This window comes from Myodes glareolus, chromosome 15 (assembly GCF_982192425.1).
Source record: "Myodes glareolus chromosome 15, mMyoGla1.1, whole genome shotgun sequence".
In the NCBI taxonomy this organism is placed as follows: domain Eukaryota; kingdom Metazoa; phylum Chordata; class Mammalia; order Rodentia; family Cricetidae; genus Myodes; species Myodes glareolus.
The window spans coordinates 46714284-46731928 of NC_142040.1; the positions used below are offsets into that span (position 1 = coordinate 46714284).

The 17645-nt window shown below is 40.6% G+C and overlaps 1 protein-coding gene across 4 annotated transcripts in view; it reads right to left on the reverse strand.

Moving 5' to 3' along the window:
- The window catches only part of Ghr (growth hormone receptor), a 236782-nt gene that overhangs the window by 119370 nt on the left and 99767 nt on the right, over positions 1-17645 (reverse strand). For all 4 annotated transcript variants that reach the window (XM_048428417.3, XM_085676692.2, XM_085676691.2 and 1 more), the window contains exon 2: positions 8898-8978. In XM_048428417.3, coding sequence (XP_048284374.3) covers positions 8898-8967 — 70 coding nt within the window. In that variant the 5' untranslated portion in view covers positions 8968-8978. The remainder of the gene's footprint in view (positions 1-8897; positions 8979-17645) is intronic.

Here is a 17645-nt window from a genome sequence, read left to right on the forward strand (position 1 = left end):
GCAGATGAGGAGAAAAGTTCTAGGTATTGGGAGTGTCAGCCACAGAGAAATCTGTGTGTGCAGAGATGGCAAAGGACAGCATCCTCTAGAACATTTTATTACATTCTCTGGGCCTCAGCTTACCCATCTGCTACACAGGAGGGAAATGACTTACTTAAAGCTTTCAACAAGTCAACGGACAAAGACAATGGAGGAAGAGCGTACAAGCATCCAATTACCAGCGACTGTTTTTGGCTTCCAGCAGAGGTACTGTAAACGCTAGGGCATAAGTAAACATGCAAGTCAAACACAGGCGTGCAATTTAAATTTATGCTAGTACAGGCCTAATAGAAACCATTCAATTATGCAGGAAATTTTGGAAACTAAGGCTAATGTTAATGGCTACAGAGATAGGCAACCACACTTGTGAACTTCAGAGTGAACATCCAGAAAATGTGGTGCTGGTCTCGCCAACAAAGAAAACCCATGGCTCATGATACACCGGTTTGCCCACCTGTCCAGTGTCCTCTGAGCATGGCACCTTAGGTACTTTGCTATAGTCTACGCAGGGGTTCTCAATCTGTGGGTTGCGACCCTTTTGGTGGGTTGAACAATCCGTTTACAGGATTTGCCCACGACCCTCAGAAAACACAGATATTTGCATTATGGTTCATCACAGTAGCAAAATTACAGTTGTGAAGTAGCAACAAAAATAATTTATAATTGGGAGTCACCATAGCACAAGGAATATATTAAAGGGTCACAGCGTTAGCAAGGTTGAGGACCACTTAGAAGCTACCCTAAACAAGTTGGCCAGGCCAGACTGCTTGACTCAGGGTGATGCTACTGAGGTGATGTCATTCAACCTCTTTCCTAGGCTCCTCCCCTTCTACAGCACGTCCTTTGATCATAGCTAATGCTAAGAAGAATATGCAAAGGAGCTACGGGTCAATGGAGGGTGGAGGAGAAATGACGGCACATGCTAAAATTTAGGTTGGTGAATGAGTTCCTTTTCTAGAATAAACAATTGCCCTCATGGGTTTTTAAAGTTAAAATCAATTATATCTCTCATTCATTTTCTTCTCATTTCTTTCTGGGGAAGCCAAGCTTTCCCAACCTTTGGCATGATAAAACACCAATTCTCACCTCATTAAGGTCAATATATTACACAAGGCACACCCCTATCCGAAAGCCCGATGTCAAAGCATTCTTTCTCTTTTCATACATTTGCAAGGTTAAAAATTAAAGGGGACATGCCACTTCATTTTCACATTTAGCGATGAAGAAGTTAAAGTTTTTCTGATATCTTATTTACTTTGAACCCGGAGAGTTTCACATTTCTTACTAGAAAATTAGGGAGGCATGCTAAGAAGGTTGAAGACTGATTTATGTATTTATAGAATTCCCAGTCAGGGTCTTGTGTGATTTCCAGTTCAATGTCCAAAAGGTCGATGAAAACTTTGATTTGGGATCTTCAGGTCTTCTATCTGTGTCTGTCAATATTTGAGTAGACTTATCAGGTAGGTGGGACATAGATAAAGGTTGTATCAGGGTGAAAGTGTTGGGTGGCCAGTTCACTCAGTAAAGGTGTTGGCCAATGATTGGTGTGCTGAGAGAGTACAGAGATCAGTGACCTGGAAAGGTGATGGCAGAATTTAGCAAGGACATCGTGCTCAGGGTTATTAATGGTTGGGGCAAAATTATGGTCCTGGTGGCATCAGGCATAGTAATCAGTAAATAAAACCTAAATAAAACCATCCCAGGTTCAGGAAAAAGCTCTAAGTCCTTGTTTCAACTGTGGGACAGTTAATTTTAGACCCTTCCTACTGAAAGGGAATTCCAGTTTAACCTACATCCTTCTTATATCTGGCCATTCAAAGTATCAGGGACAGTTGTGGGACAGGACTGGAGAAAGGCCAGGTCAGGATTTTAATGCTGATTCACTCATTAACCAACAAATAAATAATTATAGTCATTAGAATGCCAGAGGATGAGACAGAGGGATGAGGAGCAGTAGTTATATAGCCAAAGGCCTAGTGACTTCCACATTGATAATGCTTTGTGCATAGGGTATGTGGTGCCATAATATCAGCCATTTGAAGCTATTTATTTTAAGTTCAACAACTTGAAGTACAGATGGCATTACAACTTCATTTAGAAAATGGGCACAGAACACATACCAATCTCCGTACACACATCTTCCCACCCCCATTTCTTGGTAAGAGATTCTGAAAAAGCATTTTGAAACACTTTTCTAGTGTTTGAGACATTGGCCACCAACTCTCGTACATGCCATGGAAAGATAATGGAGCTAATGTCAAGACACTAAAGGCTGAAGACCATACATTGTCACAGAACCAGAACCAGAGACTTCGGGTAAATGCATTGGATGAAATTATGCTGATTCATTTGGAGTCATTTGGAGGAATAAAAAGAGATCAAAGAAAACTCTCCCTGACAGGCAGTTGATAAAGTTCTCTAAGCCTCAGAATGTCTTGTCTGTATGGTGGTCTCCATACAAGAAACCAAGGAATATTCTGTTTGGCTGATCAATTGAGCGATCGGATTTCAGGTAGCATTGATCCCTACATCTCTACTGTAGACAGTGAGGAAGTGTTGCTCTTACTTTGGAGACGATGTTGAGAGCATTGTGTAAACATGCAAGCTAGTATTGCAGGAAAAGATAATATAGAACTGCAGGTCCTGCACTCTGAAAAAGGAGCGTTGTTCTTGGGATTGTGGATGCTGGAGACCGCCTGAAGATAAGTTAGGTGCAAGGACTCAAAGCCAAGCTGCAAAGGCACCTTTTTTGATGGCTTTGCTAAGCCTACAGTTCTTCATCACATGGGGTTTAAGGTTAAAACTCAAGTCATCCATGGGGAAACCACAACATTAGCCTCAACAGAGAAGAAGATAAAGGAGGAGGAGGGGGGGGAGGAAGAGGAGGAGGACAGGGGAGCAGGAGAAAGTTAAAACACCAACCACAGATTAGAAAACAGTGAGATGGTTCTCGGAGGGTCCTCCTATGTGTTCTACAATTGAGGGGTCCTGGCTGAATGAGTCCAAGCTAGCATGGGCTTCTGCAGAGCTGGAACTGGATCAGCCTCTAGCCACAGGCAGATCGCCAGGTGTGCTCATGAACATCTACACTTCGCAGGTACTCGACACCTATTAATTTATGGCAGCCTCTTTCCCGTCAATTCATGAAAGGAGGCACTTTTGGTTACTGAATGAATCAAGGTGGTGTGGGGATTTGTAAATATGTACAAGCTCTTGTCTTGGGAAAACCAGGATCCAGGGTCAATGAATGGAACGATGACGTGTCACGGTCTCCTGAACTACTCATGAGTGGTCCTGGGCCTACTTACTAATTAGTTGAGACACAAGCTTAATCACCTGTACTCCCAACCTCTTCATAGGGCTGAATCAGATACCATGGAAACCTAGCCAACTTCTCAGATTCTGTCCAGTGCAAAGTTTTATGTTTCTCAAAACATCCTGCTTGTTTTTTTATTGCATTCTATGAGGTAAGTCCGTACGCTGCCATGAGAGAATGTTTGAGAGTTGGCCAAGGTCTTGGGGATACAGTAATGAATGCCTAAAGACTTCCATGGAAAGAGAGTCCAGTCCTTTGTCTTGTACTGTGTAAAGTACAGAAGTGTACTTGTCACTCAATGGTAGTGTTTGCCATGTGACAGCCATATGCACAGGTGATTAAGATGGTCATAGGAGCTGGGCTAGGCACAGGTAAGAGGAGTTCAGAGAAAGGATGCCAAGCAAAGGTGTTAAAGGCACTCTGTCCTCTCCCCAGCTTCCTCCGTTCCCATGCAGAATAGTACTCCCTGTAGCCCCTACACTTCACTGTTTGAAGGCTGACCTGCCCTTCCTGACTCCACTTTATTAAAGTGAGCCAATGGTTTGTTAAGAGTATTTAGTTAAATGTGTGGAACTTAGAACTGGATGGAGTAAGAATATACTGAGAGTTCTTAAAGTTTGTGTTTTGATAGTTCTCAAAGCTAAAGTCTATATGCTAGTTAAATCATAAGTACTGGAGTTAGCACTTCCTTAATATTTTTCTGATCATGTTCCATCTATCTTTTTTTTTACCATCCTATCATATTTAGACCATCTCTCTTTTGACCTATTTTTAATCTGGTTCTTCTACACTCATACCTTTCAATTTATTCTCATCGCTAGTATCATTTCCCAGGTGAAACCTTAATAGTATTTTTATCTATCTTAAAACTCTGTAAGAGCCAAGGGGACTCACAACTGAGTTATGTTTACATCTGTTTCATCTTCTGTAAATTGTGGGCTTCTTGAAGTCAGGAATATGAGTTATAATTTCCTCTTTGAATCCAAAAAGTATTAAAAAAATATTGAAAGTCTATTTGGTGCCATTGTTTATAAATATTTGTGCTTATTTTTCTTACTGGCACCATCTAGAGTCACCTGGCTTGCTCCAGCATGCTGAAATCCAGTCTCAAAGTCAGTTTGTGGTATCAAGGAGGTCAAGGTGACACAGTATTGTTGATGTACTTGGACATGGGCCATGACATTAGACACATTACGAGACTCTTCTTGCCTTGGATGACTGTCAAGAAAGCAGCATTTGAAATGTCTGTGGCTTCCTCGCTCACTTCAGCAAGAAACCAAAGATTTAAATTACTCTTTCTTTGACAATGATTAAAGGGACACCCTTTAATGTTTATCAGCTTCAACTGTGACTCCAATACTTTTTTGAAACATATCCAGTATGTCTTGGCAATCTCTAATGGCCATGTGGAGCTTCAACTGTAGTGGGGGTAGAGTTTGTTTAAAAACTAAAATCCCCCCCACTGTGCAATTATTTCCTGTTGAACAATAAGAGCAGCAGAATCTTCCAAACAAGCATTGGGTCATTCTGCATGTGCTTATTAAGAATGCTCAGAAATACAAAGAGAACATGTCTTAGTGAATCCTGCTTCCTTCAAAACATAAGAGATCATTCTAGGTAAGTTTTTTTCTCTTAAATGATAGAGAAAGACGCAACATGTTTTATAGAAGCTCTAGCTAGAGTTAAAGATGTAAATTATGAACTTTGCCTGTAAGTTGTATTAATAGATATTTATTGTATATTTCTGTATATATACATATTAAACTTATCATACCTAAATAGTACATATGCAGTCTATAAATATCAAACACACATAACTAATGTTCCATCCCATGGTTAATACTTTTGTTTTGACTGACCTGCTTACAACTTTGAGAATGATTTTCATCTGATGGATTTGGCATATACCTTTTCTTCCTTTCCATACATTGCCAATTTTTCAAGGCCTGGCAAGTCCTGTTTTTACCCATGAAGCCCTGTAGACTGTGTGTAATTTGACTGAAATTGACTACCTTAAGTCTACTTTCAAGAGAAGCAGATATAAACAGCATGCTCATGTACAGTGTGATTTGTCAAATGACTTCTCTCTTATTTACAAAGGAAGTGCTCAGTAGATATTTATTGATTTTTAAATGCATATACTATGCACTGAACATTGTATAAGTTGGCCACCGGATGAACTATTTTCTGTGTTCATTGCTACTGCTATGTAGAATGATCATTTCCACAGTTCATATACAGAGCTGACACTCTAATTTTCAGTATAATTACCTAATCTACAAACTTAGGATAATTCCTGAAGACTTACCTTGTATTCTTTATAGCCCTAAATTCAAGATTTAAAATCAGGAATGGCTGAAGAGATGTCTATGCACCGAACTTGGTGACTTAATGATTCCAAGTTTGCTTTGAGTTGTTGTTCAGAGAATCTTGATGATTTGTCTTCATTATAAAAGCTAGACATTAAAGTGCCAGTCCCTCGATCATTTCCAGAAGCTCCTCATGGCCTAGCGAAACAGAGCTTCTCTGCACAGCAAGGATTTGGTTACCTCTACCCGAGGCTTCTGTGAAACCCAAGGGAACACTGAACTGCTGACTGAGGGATCTACAATGATAGACGACACACGTTATAATGGGCATTTCCTATATCCATCAGCTCTTTACGGACACTTCTCAGCAGCAGTATCCAGGTGCAGCCAGTGGACAGAGCAACCTGGGAAAGCCTTCTAACAATGAGACAACCTTGACTATTCTTAATGATGATGGGAGAAGAAATTCTCCACAGGGATAAATAACTTGCACTGAGGAGGAGATATAGAGCCTCATATTAAGTATGAGTGAGAAAAAAAAACACCACACACACTATTACAACATTTTAAAAAGTACAATGATGATATTGTTTAATGTTTGGTTCCTATTAAGTTTTCCATGGAGCAATTATATTTAATTAGAAAAATCCTTTCAGACCTAGTGTATTTCTAGTTATGTATTTGCCCAAACAAGTAAAGCCCTGCTTAAAGGTTGAAGAGTCAACATTCCCTTACCAAACAGACCTATCATCTTCAATCTAGGTCCCAGGAAGATCCCCTTTTTCAAGTGATTTCTTCACAATAACTAACTCAGTAGTGACACATATTATACTGAGCAAACAACAATAAAGAATGAATCATAAAACTATGCTTTCTCTTAGTTCTCCACCTAGATTTTTAGTCTGCTTTATATTAAGAGAAGGAAATTGAAAATTAAATTATCTGAATCAGATCTGAAAAAAAAAAGGAACACATGGTCCATGAATGCCATCTGAGATCACGACCCATGTTATGTCGTGTGCTAAGTCTGACTGAATCTATTAGGTAGTGGCAGAAAAATACAGAAGCCAGTGTGGATGAGCATGCTTAAACATGCTTTTCTATATCCTCTTAAGCAATCAATATACCCTACCCACATGCCATTTTAAAGAAATTTTCTGGAATACTTAAATATTTTAATTTGCTTAGATTTAACAAGAAAAAAAAAGAGAGAAATGCTTCTCTGCTAAATTATTTCTTATATAGAAGAACTGGTAAATATAACATATTTTCTTACTGTTCTTTCTCCAAGCCAACAAAAATTATTAGAAAGAAACTTGAGCAGCTAGTTTTGGACCTGGCTGTTAAAATCACCACTTAGTATATGGGGCTCCATTCTTGCATTCACTGCAGCATTACGGTCAAGACAGGAAACAGAACAGGCTTAAGACTGGAGATCTTGCCACAGTGTGAGTGGACCTACAGGACATCCGTCTAAGTAAAATAGGTCAGACACAGAAAGAAAAACCTACATGATTACATTGATGTGAAATTTTAAAAAGAAAAGGCCAAATGCATAGAAAGAACAGTGGTTGCCAGATTTGGGCATGGTAAACTGCTATTCATACAAAGTAGTAAATATGTAGTATTAACATGGCCAGTATCTTAATGGCCCCAAAAGGACTGTAGCAAAAGACAGATTTATTATCTTCAGGATTTCTGCTGAAGTAGATCATGGCTCCTTTTGCCACAGAGAAAATGGGTAATTATGCGCGCGCACAAACACACACACACACACACACACCTTTTAACATTGTGTACCATAAATATAAACAATGAAATTTATTTAAAATAAGCCACTATTTTATTTTTGGCCTTCACTCTATGAACTGGAAGGCTGCTCGAATGTTTAAACTGTTGAGTGGGCCGTGGAAATTCTCTAGGCTGGGAAACAGTTCGAGCTCTTATCTCCGAGTCTGGGATGCCTTTCTCAATCATAAGACTTTTGAAAGTCTCTTATGTGATCCTTTTCACTTGTTGGGCTTTAAAGTTCCTCAAGCCTTGCCCCACGGACTGAAAGTCACCTTAGTGAAGAAAGGAGAGATGAAACCGCCACGACTTTGGCCCGGCAGAGGATCCGAGCTGTAATGCTTTGGCTCAGACCCAGGGTCTAAAAGCAGCCATGGGAAAGCTGCTGAAGTGAAGCTCGCCATTCTCCCCACGTCTGCCTCGCATAATGTTGACATTAGAGCACCAGAGAGACCCAAAAATATTTCAAACAATCATGACTTCTTCGCTATAAATATTTTGGAATCGCCTTAAGAAATAAAATAACACATTCCATCCGTTCCCCCCTTCTAGGCTCCTCTTGACATCGTCCGCAGCTCACTACTGTGCGGTTTATTTTTGGTCACAAGGTCAGCAGGACATATTAAGGCGTTAAGTCGCCTGTTAAACTGTGTTTTCCAACACGAGCTGGGTGTTGAGTAAGGGAGTCAGCTACTTTTAAAGCGACAACCGAGTCCAGAGCCACCCCAAGGCAAAAAACATATTGTTCCTGCCCTCAGGTGGAACCCAGGCAAAGAAAACTGCCAAGTGCTCAAGACAGTTTTTGGAAAATGTTCCCCATGTCTTAGTGAGGACACTTTTTACCCCAGGCAAACACCCCACAGCCACTCTCATTGTTTGTTGCTTCTGCTATGACATGTGAGTCTGAAAACATTGAGATGGCCCGGAGGATATAAAAGGGAAGGGAAAGTATTCAGTCAGGGCAGTTCATGACTCACGGGTATCTGTCACCTAGCTCAGGTGTCCTCTCCGCTATAGCTTAGCCAAATGAAAACCAAGCAGAGAACAAGAGAACAAACTCGTTGGAAACCCACAACTGCCCTTTTCAGAGAAAATGATCAGGAGGACTGCATTCCACGCTCTGGAAAAGACTCCATGATGCTTAGCCACAGGTGAGCTGAGTGATTAGTAGGTTATAATGCTTTGGTGAGATTTTAATATCTCCCCCTGAGACCTGGCTTATCTTCATCATAAATGGTCCCAGTAAACTATGTAACGTTGATTTCCAGTGGGAAAACACCAGATGCCCAAATCGACTGCCACAGCTCTCCTGAACCATCCCCAAAGCAGCTCTCCTGGTGTATGGTTTTAAAGCTAAGATAGGTTTCCTGCTAGCTGCTCCAAAAATTGAGACTATTTCCTCTGTTCCCTAACACCACAGGTGAAAAAAGGAAAGGAGGACTCACCCCAGCTTCCAGAAAATGTGTTGCTGGAGACCGCCAGTGCCAAGGTTAAGAGCACCCGCCAAAGATCCATACCTGTGAGACCTGCAAATCAGAAGGAGCACAGAGTCAGGCAGAGCGGCGATTGACTGTGGTTGTAATACAACGTTCAAAACCCGGTGAAGCCCGGGGCGTGCTGATGGGACATGTGTGGAAGGAATCTTAGCAAGTCTTGCATTGCCTCAGACTTCGGTATTGTCATACTTTTCATGAGAATGCACAGCAGGTTGGAGTAAATCCTATGTCCTGTGAGCGTTTGCCTCAGGAAATAGCATGGACAGTGCAGCTTTTCAGGTCCTGGTCTACAGTCCCAGGATTACCTCACAGCAAATGACCCCCACACACTTCTTCAATCACACGGCTGGGTATAGTTCATTTTAATTTAATCTGGAATAGGAAAAGTTGCTCAGTGCAGGGTTTTGAGAAAGACAGGCCATAAAAGAAAAGAAGAAAATAAGGCAATCCTCTAGAATCCTAACATTTCTTAAACATTTTTGGACCAAAAGGCTTCATTGATACTAAAAACACTGTACTGATGAGCCTTCGCAGGGAGGCCTAACTGGAGGGAAGCTGAAAGGCGAGAAGCACTTTCCAGACATCAAGAGAGGCCTGATAGGCTTCGATCTTGTGAGGACTGTATGCTCAGAACACCAGGGAATATGTCCACCAACAGCAGTCAGTCCTGGTCGTTCTTACCATTTATAAACCCTTCAGTCTACTGAACGAGGGAGCAATGAACGCGTTCTGTCAGCACACACCTTCTTCTGAAGAAAATACACTTCTCTTGAAAAATAAACTATGGTGCTTACGTCCAGGATTCTCTAGAGAGAAGTACTGATTGGTTGGAAATTCTACACTTTCTAGAATGATCACTGAGTTGGACAGTTAATACTAACCACTTTTAAGCTCAGTCCCAGCATTTCATAAAACTGCCCTATTTACAAGTTCCTGAGGCCCACCTGGTCACCGCACCTCTGTGAACTTCATTTTTACCATTGTGCAAACTTCACAATACTGAAATAGTTCTTTTTACTCTCCCCAGACATGCTGAAACGATGAGCAAGAATGTTTGCTTTCATGGGTCTGTAGGTGTGGTTCTGAGGGAACAGCCATGGAATTTTGAAGGGCTATAAAATGTCAAATGGTTTACATTTTCCTTTGTAGGTAGAGGACAACCTTTCAACTCTGTGTTCTCAAAGCATTTTTACTTAAGAAAACACATCTTTATGCAAACTGACGATTTTCTTGGGTCTGAATATATCTGCACACCTTCCTACCTGTGGTTGACCCTCCCCTGCCACATACTGCCCTTTGGGATCTCTGGTAGGATCAAATGTGATGGTTAACTGGGAGATTTCGAGCAAGGGGGATGTTACTAGGACCTCCACATTTTCATTCTTAAGTGGAAGACTATGGGATGTTGGTTTTGTATTATGTGCTGTGCAAAAATGAATCACTGGCACTCTATCCTCACATCTAAGGATGTAGGCCATGTAACATAAGTTTGGAGCCTCTAGCAGAAATGCATTAAATGGCTAGACAAAGTATGTAATAGACTGAAAATGCTATCATGTGGATATATATATATATAAGGATTATATAATGTATATATAGGGATTATATATAATATATAATATATAGGGATATATATATTATATATATATATACATATATATATATATATATATAAAATAGGGAACACACTGAGTGTGGTGGTTTGAAAGAAAATGGCCCCAAAAGGACCTGTGACCTTGTTGAAGTAGGTGTGGCTTTGCTGGAGGAACTGTCTCTTTATGGGTGCAGATTTTGAGATCTCTTTGCTCAAGCTTCACTCAGTGTGACACTCAGACCACTTCCTCTGGCCTGCAAGATGTAGAACTCAGCTACTTCTCCTGCACTATATCTGCCTGCACATTGCTCTGGCCTATCATGAGGATAATGGACTGAATCTCTGAACTGTATGTGAGCCACCCCAATTAAATGTTTTCCTTTTAAGAGTTGTGGTGGTCACAGTGTCTCTCTACAGCAATAGAAACCCTAAGACACTGAGGAAGCAGACTCTAAATTTTAGTAGTGGTAATTTAACTAGCCATCTCAGAACATACGGTCAGGGCAGAAGCTCTGGCCATCTGCTATTCTGATAGTGAATTCTCAACTCCCAGGTTGTTTATTTTCTTTTCAAGTATATGAAAATGTTTGCACTTCTTAGAAGACACCATCCCTGCCTTAGAAGTCAGGTCTTCTTTAAGTGTGTCAAAGAGACCAGGCAGGTGCCAGAAACAAGTGGAGTTTAGGTCAGAAAACTAGTACACAAATCTTCTCCAGTCCTCAGACTTTTGTGCATTCTTCATTCTGAGATACCAGAGACTGAAGCCCAGAAGCGCTGCACACATTAGGTAGGTTCCACCACAGAATCACATTCGTCCCCAGTCTTTCCGAAGCTGCTTCTCGCACACGAATCCTACATCCCCCAAACAAGGAGCTAGAGTTACTACAATTCTCTTAGAAGGCAAGTGTGACTCCACATGACACATTTTTATGTCACAAAACAAAGCAAGCAAACCAAAATCCCCCAAACAAAATTAGCCAGGCGCCTATTTCCACACCTCTATCACAGAAACACGCATATTTAAAGTTGCAATTCTCCCCAGTGGGAGATCAGAAAAGTTCATTATCACCTGGAGCACGCTGCAGAAGGACTAGACCTGCAACCCTCTAAGCATAGGAACCAGGAGGTCAAAGAAACATTCTATAGGAGCTAACGGTTTTTTCAGCCTCTAGTCTCCCCTCTCCTTTCATTGATGTTTTGGCAGATACGGTCTAGAGAACTTGCCATTGACTTTGAGAACTTGTCCCTGCCGGCTTTGCAGGACTCCAAGTGGCACCTCCTTGGTGACAGGACTCTTCTACACTAAGCTCTAGCCGAGATCAGATGTCTTGGCTGACGTCTACATGTGTCTCTGTGGGGTTGGGAGAGGTCAGAGTTGCGTCGCCACACAGAGTTTGGAATTAATTTAATTTAAACTGTGCCAGATGCCAGAAAGAGAGATTCCCCTTCTTCAAGCTTTCTTTGCCCAAATGTCCAAACTTATAATGATCCATTAACCTCGAGATAGAGGAGTTCATCCAACGTGCCCCTTTAAGAGGCACATTTAAAGGCAGACATTTTTTCCCCCAGAGGCATATATCAAATTTAATTTTTAGATTTGCAGTATTTTCCTAGGGAAAATCATTATTTAAATTTCTTGTGATATTAATTCATTCTTTGGCTACAGACTCCTGGCAAAGCAAGAGGGAGAAAGTGGGCTTTTTTTTCCTTACATAATGGAACTCACACCATTTCCATTCTCAGTGCCTGAGGCATTTTGCCTGCTTTCCTCTGAGGAGAACCATTTTAAAACTAGAATAATCCAGCTGGTGTATTCTATAGACTGTCCAACAAAGAATGCGACCAAATTGCACAATCAGGGTTATGATATACTGATCTTCATTCCATAGCTATGACATAGGAAACAGACAGAAAAGAAGAGATAGAAGTTAGGTATGACATTTCTTCTCATCATATTATAACCAACTTCTAGCAAAGAAGGTAATAGGCTACATTAAAATTAAAATGAGCAAGTATTTCTGAAATGATTAGTGGTTGCTGGTATTGTAGAAAGCATGATAGAAATTAATGTAAAAGTTATCCAGACCACGGTTGTTAACTATAAGGACTAGGTCATCCTTTAAACCGAGAGAAGATGGCGCCTACCCGAGAAGGGAAAGTTAAAGTAGGAAAAAGAAATTAGCTAGAGTTGAGGAGCTTAAACTTAGAGCCAAATGACAGGTAAGGTTTTATGTGTAAAGAAAGTGAGACAGCTATTGCAAACTTGTACAGACCAAAGCTCATTGCCAATGATCTGGTGTAGGGATGAATTCTGAGCTGTTTAGTTAATGTTCTGAGACTAGTGCATAGAGATTGTTGCCCAGACTATTAGGCAAGATTGGGTTAGCAAGGTAGGACAGTACTACCACAGAATTGTCAATTATATAAAGCAGCTTTTGGTGTATATAACATGAGCAAAAATGAAGTTTCCTTAAGATAAAGTTGCTTCTCAGCTAAATAAGAAGATGAACCTGATGAAGATTATTTAGCTATCCACCAGGAGGTAGGAAATAGACAAGAGTCCCAGGTAACCTCGGGTGCATGGGGGGGAGGGAGGGTCGATGGAAGGGGAGAAGGTTAGAGAGAAGGGAGTAGGGGAAGAAAGGGGAAAGCTTGGTGGCCTGGGATGGGGGGGGGAGGGAGGAAGGATGAACAAGGGATCAGGGAAGATTATATTTCAACTAAGGGACCCATTTTAGGGTTTACAGGAGACTTGAGTATATATGGGATCCCAGGTCCAAGGAGAGATCCCCCAGATTGCTCTCTGGACAGAGGAGTGGGTGCCTGAATCGGCCGTGGCCCATGTCCATACTGATGTATATTTTGCTTATCACCATAGATCCTGCATCTGACGAAGGATGGCGATACAGTCGGAAACCCACATTGCAGCACGGGACTGAGCCCCCCGAGGTCCAAATGAGGAGCAGAAGGAGGAAGAACATGAAAAACGAAGTCAGTACTGCGAGGGATGCCATCACCCACTGATACAAGGGAACAGATCTGATGAGAGTTTACCAAGGCCAGTTGGACTGGGACTGAAAGAGGACGTGATCTAACCAGACTCTCCGAATTTGGCCGGATTCTCTGACTGTGGCTGACCCGAAGTCTTTCTGAAAAGCCATTGACTATGACACTGGGACCTGTTTCCTCTACATATAATGGATTTTGGGGATCCAGTCTGTTTGGACACTCACCTTCCTGGACCTGGAGGGAGGGGGAAGGAACTGGAACTTCCCACAGGGCAGGAAACCCTGACCGCCCTGGGGGACGAAGAGGGAGGAGGAGGGGGAGTAGGGGGAGTGGGAGGGTGTTGGGAGGGGGGGTGGAAATGGAAACTTTTATAATTTAATAAAATTTACTAAAAAAAAAATAAAAAATAAAATAAAATAAAATAAAAAAAAAAACAAAAACAAAAACAAAAAAAAACAAAGATAAAGTTGCTTCTCATGCTGTCTTACTTTAGTTACCAGGAGGTATACTAAAAAGCCCTGAATACAGGAAAGACATGTCTACGATACATGAGAGAATGAACGCATGAATGAAAAGCAGTGCTACAGGCAGGGGTCAGGATGCTGGGATCTGAGTTGCTTAGGGGAAGAGAAAGTCACATGATTGTTTGGGCTTCTTGGTGATTGACACAGTCACAAGACTCCCTGGTGAGAGAGAATTGTCTGTATCATGTCAATCATATTTTAATAAAACGCTGATTGACCAGACAGGCAGGATAGGCAGGAAAGTCAGACAGGAAGTAGAGGTGGAGCAAAGAGACTGGGAGCATTCTGGAAAGCAGGAAGCTCCCTCCGCAGATCTGCCCAGATCACCAGAGAGGAAAGATGTAAGCTGCCCCGCTGGAAAAGGTACTGAGCCATGTGCTAACGTAGATAAGGATAATGGGGTAACATAAGTTATAAGAGCTAATAAGTAGCCTGACCTAATGGGCCAATCAGTTTATAACCTTATGGAGTCCTGTGTGTGATTTTCCTTGGGGTATGTCAGCTGTGGGGTACCGGGTGGGACGGAAACCCCAACAAGCCGGCTCCCTTATGTTACAACTCCCAGAAATGTGGGAGTTGTCTAGTGTGAACTTCAAGGCACAAGAACAGCAACCAAAGGGAAAGAAACTATCGATGACTGTGAGCACTGTATAGAGACGAAGCCTAGGTAAATTCAACACTTAGGCTATACTATTTTGTAAAAAATACCTATTGTTGTCAAAAATGATAGTAAAATGTGTCTTAATGACATGGGAGGCAATCTGTAGTCATAGCTTGTTTATAATTAAGCGCATACAAGGTGAACCATCGCCCTTTAACCACCTCTAACTTTTTCAAAGTATTTTGAAGGAAACTGGGCAATGACTTCCTTAAAGTGTGATGCTAGCATATTAATACATGGGAACAGTTGAGGAAGAACTGGGGCTGGAGTCCTGCCAAACAAGTCAGGAAAAACACCATGATGATGGCAGGATTGATCAGAAATAGTGAAGTTCCCTCAAACTATCATTTTCCTAATTTTACTTTTTTGATATTGACAAAGAGTTGATTTTAAAAGTCCAGTTGGAATAGAATTGTTTATGTTGCACAGCAAAAACCTCAGGTAGATAAACTAATAAGTATGTGTTTCCCAGTGTCGGTGAGTATTACTAATGAATTGTTGCAAAACTGAATTAACTCAGTGCAGAAAAATGCAAAGCCTTGTCCAAAATGATAGTCAAATCACCTCTTCTAATTAGCACCAAGCATTTATTTGAATAGTTTGCATTCAGAGTTCATGTTAGGACTATTTTAATGGTAGGGATAATCTGAAATGTTTTAAGTCAATTTATTTCCCTCACACTAGTGAGCGAAGGAAAAGTTTAGAATTTTATTTTCAATTAGAAAACTAATTGTGTGTGTGTGTGTGTGTGTGTGTGTGTGTGTGCACATGAACAAGTCACAGCACATGTCTATAGGTCAGAGAACAATTGTGTGGTGTCAGTTCTCTCCTTTCTTAGGTGTATTCTAGGGAACCTAGTATAGGCCATTAATCATGCATGGAGAGTACTATATCCACTGAGCCATCTTCCAGCCCCTGGTATTTTTAAAGAAAAAAAAGAGCAAAAGTTGTGTGTTGTTCAACATTGGGCACATGTTCTGAGAAAAATGTTGTAAGGTGCCTCTGTTATTTGAAAACCGAAGAGTTTTCTTAGGCTAATCAAGATGGCATATAGCCCATTGCATAGCAATGGTACATGATGAACACACACACACACACACACACACACATATGGAATAGCCTAAGTAATGATGAACAAGATTAAAATAAGTGAAAGAGGCAATAATTTAATAAAAATGGAGTAAAAATGGTTCCTTTTGTTTTTCCTAAGTAGGTATGTACCCTAAACCAAAGGGAGAAAATATAGTGCTAAGGAAATACATGAACTTGAGTCATAATTAGTTATCATAATCACTATCAAAGATTTTGTACTGAAGTTAGCTTTACGGGACTGCCATTGCAGCAGGTTTATCTAACACTAACCTCTAACCTTAACTCCTAATCCTAACCCCTAACCTTAACCCCAAACACTAACCCCTAACTCTAACCCTGGTGTGGGAGAATTGTCTGTATTCTGTCAATCATGTATTTTAATAAAACGCTGATTGGCCAGGCAGGAAGTACAGGTGGGTCAATCAAACAGGAAGTAGAGGCGGGGCAATGAGAATAGGATAAGGCTATGGAAGAGGAAGCTCCCTCCGCCATTCCTGTCTAGACCACCGAAGAGGCAACATGTGAGCTGTCACACCGAGAAAGGTACTGAGCCGTGTGGCTAACATAGATAATGATAATGGATTAATATAAGTTACAAGGACTAATAAGAAGCCTGACCTAATGGGCCAATCAGCTTTATAATCTTATGGAGTCTTGTGTGTGATTTTCCTTGGGGTATGCCGGCTGTGGGGTACTGGGTGGGACAGAAACCCCAACAAGCCAGCCTTCATGTTACATAACCCTAACCCCTAACCCTAACCATCACCCAAACATGAGCTATGTAGTTCATTATGTTATGAAGTCAATTGGTGAAAGGAATTCCTCATCTTTGTAAATGGTATGAGAACACTCTTAGGTATGGATCCTGATGTGTTCTGAAACACAGTTATACAGAACAAAGCAGTAATTTTGTTAAGATTGCTCTTTCCTCTGGAATCCAGTGGGATTACAGGATAAGAACATTAGTTACACATATTGTAAGTCATAACTAAAAAAGGTTCTGAGATAGTGGTCTATATAAAGTAGAGCTCATTTCTACCTAACAAATAAGCTTACGTTGTTTATGTCCAGGCTGATTGGCTTAAGTTACCACCAGTCATAAGTGCCTACTCAACATTTGAGATATGGCTAATGTGACTGAGGAATAAAATAATTTTATACATCATTTTGTCATAAGTGATTGCTTTAATTAAGAACTTAAGCGTATTTGGAAAAGGTTAGAAGGTGAATATACTTTTCCAGCTGTGCATTTTATAATCTAAATTAAGATAAAGTATTTTTAATAAAAATCTTGGCAGCTAAAGTTGATAAACTAAATATAGATTTTGAAAAACTGCTACAAAATGGATACATTTTTAATGTTTATATTGACTGAATATTAAACTTATAATTTAGATCATGGAGTCAGTTAAAATATGTTACTATAATGAACATTCATTTCTTATTCCCAAATGTGATTAGCTGAAAATTTAAAACACGTGGTGTGCAATAGGTTTTTATTTGGCAATACTGGTTAATACATTTTTTTTTTGGTTTATATATTTATATTTACATTAAGATGGCTCATTTTTGTTTACATTGCACTAACAGCACATATTTTGTAACAAATCAATAAGCAACTTAAAAACTTTTTAGAAACACAAGAATGAGGAGCATATTTTCGGAGGTCCTCCCAAATGCAGACCAATGGGAACCCACAGTTAACCCAAAGGTTTTGGAGCCTTTGCGTGATGACATTTGCCCAAGGTTTTGCAGGAGGTGCTTAGAGGGAGTGGTACTTTTACTTCCATAAGTGTGACTATCCACAGGGCGTCCAC